We start from the raw sequence: 6,000 nt of genomic DNA, 5'->3' as shown, positions 1-6,000 counted from the left end.
AAAATCCTCCACAAGCTGAGAACGAGCAACACTTGTAACCCTTTCCCTACTGGGCATGGGAGAAACACAGTGCAGTGGGCACCCGTGTTGTAGGCATCCCAGACTACTCTCTGAACCAGTGAGCTTCCTGCAGCCCACAGCAGGGCTAAGCCCCCCCAGCAGGATCCCATCACCCTCCCCATGCCATCTCTCCCTGGACAGCCCCAACCCCTACTCCCAACCCCAGCACCCAGACCCACGTCAGCGAGAGATGGACGAGCCCAGGGAAATAACGACAGAAACAACTGCATTAGGGGTGTGACAGAATGACTGATGATTTAATGCTTCTTGAAGTTTTATGTTTCCTTCCACAGGGCATTGGTTTTAAAAACAAACAAAACGAGGTAAAATAAATTAATTTATGTACACTTTACATACACTGTGTCACATGGAGCTTTGCAGCAACAGTAACCAGAAATTGTTACAAAATAGAAAGTTGCATGGCTGGTGCAGGTCCTCAGCAACTTGGAACCTACAAGGTTGTCATCCTGAGTGTGGTTGGCAAAGTGATCATGTAAACATGTTTAGAAGCATTTACGGTGGACAATGGATGGGCCAGCTTCATCGTACTCCTGCTTTGTGATCCACATCTGCTGGAAGGTGGACAGGGAGGCCAAGATAGAGCCACCGATCCAGACAGAGTATTTGCGCTCAGGTGGGGCAATGATCTAGGAAAGCCAAGAGAGACAAGATCAGCACACTTGCAGCCACCACAGGTGTCATGGGGTACATGCTGCCCCACACACTGTTCACAGCAGCACCAGAAAAGGCTGCTCCTGGAGACTTCTGTGCAGGTCCTTGATACTCAAGCCTTACCTTGATCTTCATTGTGCTGGGGGCCAGGGCTGTGATCTCCTTTTGCATGCGGTCAGCAATACCTGGGTACATGGTGGTACCCCCAGACATGACGTTGTTGGCATACAGGTCCTTCCTGATGTCAATGTCGCATTTCATGATGCTGTTGTAGGTTGTCTCATGGATCCCTGCAGACTCCATACCTGGGGGCAGGAGAAGAGCAGGTATGAGCTAAGTGCTAAGCAGGAGCTCTGTGCCAGAAGAGAGCAGAGAACTGGCAGGGGAGAACAGAGGGAAGGGGGGCACACACCAATGAAGGAAGGCTGGAAGAGGGTTTCTGGGCAGCGGAAACGCTCATTGCCAATGGTGATGACCTGTCCATCAGGCAGCTCGTAGCTCTTCTCCAGGGAGGAGGAGGAGGCAGCGGTGGCCATCTCGTTCTCAAAGTCCAGAGCCACATAGCACAGCTTCTCCTTGATGTCACGGACAATCTCACGTTCAGCTGTTAGAGGGAGCAATGGCATCAGTGATTGCAAGGAAGGGAAAGAACAGGAAACACTCGCAACTCCTCCATAGGTCTGCTGGGTCTCCAGACCACAAGCCATAAGCAAATGCCCCACAGGGAGCGCTCCCAGGGCTTGCAGTGCGGCAAGAGGCTTCAGCATTCCTTGATGTGTGAGAGTTGGGAATGTGGGGAAACATTTTGGAGGAGGGAACAGTGCTTACCCGTGGTGACAAAGGAATAGCCACGCTCAGTCAGGATCTTCATCAGGTAGTCAGTGAGGTCACGGCCAGCCAGATCCAAGCGCATGATGGCATGGGGCAGGGCATACCCTTCATAGATGGGGACGTTGTGTGTCACACCATCGCCGGAGTCCAGCACAATACCTGTGAAAACAAAGAGCAGCCATCTGAGGAGCAGCCCACAAACAGATCTGCACTGGGGCAGAGCAACTGGTGACTGCAGAGGCCCGGTCCTGGGTGTCCTTGGGGAAGAGGGTCCATTGGGATGACTGCACTCACCAGTGGTACGGCCAGAGGCGTACAGGGACAGCACAGCCTGGATGGCCACATACATGGCGGGCACGTTGAAGGTCTCAAACATGATTTGGGTCATCTTTTCACGGTTGGCTTTGGGATTAAGGGGGGCCTCAGTGAGCAGGGTGGGGTGCTCCTCAGGGGCCACACGCAGCTCATTGTAGAAGGTGTGGTGCCAGATCTTCTCCATGTCGTCCCAGTTTGTGATGATGCCGTGTTCAATGGGGTACTTCAGGGTGAGGATACCCCTCTTGCTCTGAGCTTCATCTCCTACATAGGAGTCCTTCTGACCCATACCCACCATGACACCCTGCAGGAGAGGAAAACGGGGGCTCAGCAACCTCTCCACGGGCAGCAGCACATCCCCTCTCCACACAGGGGGCCGAGGGACCCCGCAGGAAGCCCCGAGGGGGCCAACATCGTACCTGGTGGCGGGGCCGGCCCACGATGGAGGGGAACACGGCCCTGGGGGCGTCATCCCCGGCGAAGCCAGCCTTCACCAGGCCGGAGCCGTTGTCGCACACGAGCGCGGTGGTCTCGTCCTCGTCACACATGTTGCTGGCTGTCTGCGGGACACGGGGCCGTCAGGCTCAGGGTGACGGCGGGGCGCACGGAGGGACCACGCGACGGCCCCGCGAAGGGACGCCGGGCGGCACGGCACGGCACGGCGCCCACCTACCTGTGCTGACTGCGCGTCGGGCCGCTGGCAGAGACGCCTCCCGCTCCTCCGGGTAGCTCGTGGGCCGCTGCCGGCCCCGGAGCCTTTTATCGAGGCGGGCGGGAGCGGCGCCCGGCCCCCAGGAATGCGGCCCCGGCCGTCGCCATATTTGGGTGTCGGGCCCGGCGCGGCCCCGGCCCGGCGCTGCCCAAAGAAGGCGCTCCTGGCCGCGGCCCAGGTGAGCGAGGCCAGGCCGTATAAGGAGCGTCTGCCGGGCCCCCCCCCCGGGGCCGGGGCCGAAATAATCCCCCGGCACCGCCGGGCCCGTTAAGGACGAAGCGGTGGGGGCCTCTCCCGGGGCCGTGCGGGAGCCGGGAGCGCAGTGAGGCGTGAGGGAGGAGGCCTCGGGGGCCGGGGCGGCCGGCTGCGGGGCTCCTTACAGGGACGGAGCCTCCGAGCCTCACCTGTGAGGGAGCGTGAGGCCAGGTACGGGCTGTGCCAGGCAAGGGACGGGCAGCTGGAAGGGCAGCATGTTAGAGGCTGAGCTGTGGCTATGTGCCGTCCTGTGGGACGTGGCGGCAGCCCGCCTAGAATCATAGAATAACAGCGTCATAGAATCGTTCAGGCTAGAAAAGATCTTCAAGATCGTCAAGTCCAACCACAACCTAACCGTACTATTCTAACTAACAACCCTCTGCTAAATCATGTCCCTGAGCACCGCATCCAAATGGTTTTTAAACACATCCAAGGATGGTGACTCAACCACTTCCCTGGGGAGCCCATTCCATTCTATAGAGAAGTTTTTTCCAACCTAAACTTCCGCTGGTGCAACTTGAAGCTATTTCCCTTCATCCTGTTACCTGTCACCAGTGAGAAGAGACCAACCCTGCTCTCAGTGCAGTCTCCCTTCAGGTATTTGAAGAGAGCAATATGGTCTCCCCTCAGCCTCCTCTTCCCCAGATTAAACAGCCCCACAGTCACAGCTTTGCATTCTGAGTTGTCACATATTTTTTTCCTGGGTGCTATTTTTAAAATGGAAAATAAAGGTATATGATGATCACAGAGAAATGTCTGAAGGCAAAGCAGGGAAGGTACAGATGCAGGTGACTCAGGTCCCAGAAGCCTGACGTGGCCATGAATGCTGTTGCCCTTACCACATCCCTGTTTCTGGCCTGCTGAGCTCTGCTGGATACAGCACACCACGCCCTATCCAGCACAGCAGCTCAGCCTCTTAAAATGAGGGCAGTCTCACAGAGAAACCATCTCTGATTAAGCAAAGGTACTGTGCAAGTGAAAAGGAACTGTCCATCTCCGGCAGCTACGGGTATTTTAACAGGTTCTGTGTGGCAGATGTGGAAGACTTTATACAGAAATTCTGATCACATCAGAAGAATTGAGGAGGTAACAAGCAAGTTTGCAGCCTTGCACATGAGTCCATGTAAATCAGCCTTCAAGACATTCTCTAATGATACAGCTAGTCAAGGGAAATACTTATAAACTTTAACATGGAGTCAAGAGAGGAAGAGGAAGAAGAGGTAAAAAGAAGAGTTAAGCCAGAAGCATTCATGCTGTGAGGAAGTTACTTACTCCTCAAAGTAAAGGCATTTCCTCCACTGCCATCCAGAACAAGAAGTGTCAAGAGAAGCAAACTTTTTTTTTTCAGCTTTTGCATCCTCTGTCTTGACAGCATTCCTCTTCACCTCTGGCTGCTCCCTATTTCTTTCAGCTGTATGTTTTCGTTTCTTGTCACTTTATTGTACTGAAGTACATGGGGATAACAGATGCTTTTCTCTCACACTATTTTTCAACTTCTTGTGCTATTCTTCAGTTCTGTCATCTATAACTGGGACTTGAAAATTTGGAAGCCAGAAAAGCACTTTAAGAGAACTGCGGCCATTGAATCTACTTACAGAACTGTAACACGGGTTCCAAAATATGGCCACTTGCATTGAGCGGGCTTTGGATCTGAAATCAAATTATGTTTATAACAGAAATCCTGCCTAAAACATTAACACTTCTGAGATGTAAACATTTTTAATGGTCCTTCAATGAAACACGACGCAAGCCTAAACCCACTCTTCCCCTAATTTCTTTTGATTTTCTGGCAGCCCAAATAAAGTTTACAGCAAAGTGCTTGGTGTGAAATTCTTCTAGTTCTGCATAGCTCTCCACAGGTAGGTCAGATATTTAACTCTATTTGATTTGGGCTGTAAGTCAGGAAACATTTGAATTTAGTTTCCAAAAGAGAACACAGAGAAAACCACTATCTACAATAAGTGACTTTAGAAATTTACCACAAATGACAACTGATAAACTGCTGCTCCTATAACAGCAGAGGACAGAAGTGTGGACATTTTGTGCTGCACGTATTTTCCATTAATGAAAAAGCAACACTTTAAGAAACAATATGAAATGCAGTTCTGTACAGGAGCTGCCCATACACCCTGAGCTGTTTTTATCAAAACCTGAATGTTTTGAGGCCCAACTTTATTTCTGGTTCTGTTGCACTTGGAAGTAATTTGGAGCTCTTGCATGACCTTTGATGGGCAGTGATAAACGAAGGCATCCTGCTGTACAGTAACCCGAGACAAGAGTGCTGTAAAAGAACAGCTTATTACATAACGAAACGGAGTCTGGAGGGATAGCCCCAAATCCCCAGCTTTTCAAGCTTCCTAATGCAATAGTGAACCAACTTAACATTCCTTGTAGGAGAACACTTAACTTCAGTTTAGGCATGGAAGTTATTTTAATGAGGTTATATTTAAGTAAACTCATTGCCTGTAGCCTTCTGTTTTGGCAATAGTCAGATGAAAGGCATTGTACAAATGCCAAATACCTCCTAGCCCAGCAGCAGAATAAAACATTAATTGTAAAGACTCCACGGCTGATCGTTTCCTGAGAACCTGGGGAATGCCTTTACACCAACTGGAATAAACACATCTCAGCAAAGACGCCAGGCGCATTGGAGCAGACAGCAATGGATGAGCAGAAGTGTGTACAGCTAGAAAAAGCTTTCTTGGCTTATCCTGTCAGTCCTAACAGACTACTGACATTCTAAGAAAGGTATCTCTGAAGTATTTCGCTGTGGATGGTCAATTACAGAGATTCCTTTTCTTGCAAAACTTGCCCAGTAAAAGTTTGTGTAGAACACATTTCAGCGCAGAGTGACAGTCATCTGCTAGATTATGCCATTTCTCTTAAAATGTGACATCAATTACATGAAACCACCCTTAAAGCAATATTTAAACAAGCAGGTGCAATTCTTCTAATGTTTTAAATGACTGACTGCTTTGCAACCACAGCTCAGATTTATACCCACACTTTGTTATCAGCCACAAAGGACTGCAGGAGAGCAAAGTCTGCTTCCTAGAACAATCTGAGAAGATGAGTTGTTAATGCATTTCTTTTCCATATTAGTTAGAACCTCTCTAGATAAAGCTATTCTTCCAAACATGTTCAGACTTTCAGCC

At 50.6% G+C, this 6,000-nt stretch overlaps 1 protein-coding gene across 1 annotated transcript; it reads right to left on the bottom strand.

Annotated features, from left to right (window-relative positions):
* Positions 1–289: 289 nt before the first annotated feature.
* On the bottom strand, positions 290–2,658 carry ACTA1 (actin alpha 1, skeletal muscle). Its single transcript, XM_042888323.1, has 7 exons — positions 2,552–2,658; positions 2,298–2,438; positions 1,858–2,182; positions 1,561–1,722; positions 1,145–1,336; positions 856–1,037; positions 290–707 (listed from the first exon to the last, which is right to left on the bottom strand). Exons 2-7 carry the CDS (start codon positions 2,424–2,426, stop codon positions 564–566), a joined length of 1,134 nt encoding a protein of 377 aa, XP_042744257.1. The 5' UTR covers positions 2,427–2,438; positions 2,552–2,658; the 3' UTR covers positions 290–563.
* Positions 2,659–6,000: the final 3,342 nt, after the last annotated feature.

This window comes from Lagopus leucura, unplaced genomic scaffold (genome assembly GCF_019238085.1).
Source record: "Lagopus leucura isolate 7727_CA_CO unplaced genomic scaffold, USGS_WTPT01 Super-Scaffold_73, whole genome shotgun sequence".
Lineage (NCBI taxonomy): Eukaryota > Metazoa > Chordata > Aves > Galliformes > Phasianidae > Lagopus > Lagopus leucura.
This window is presented reverse-complemented; position numbering and strand designations above follow the sequence as displayed.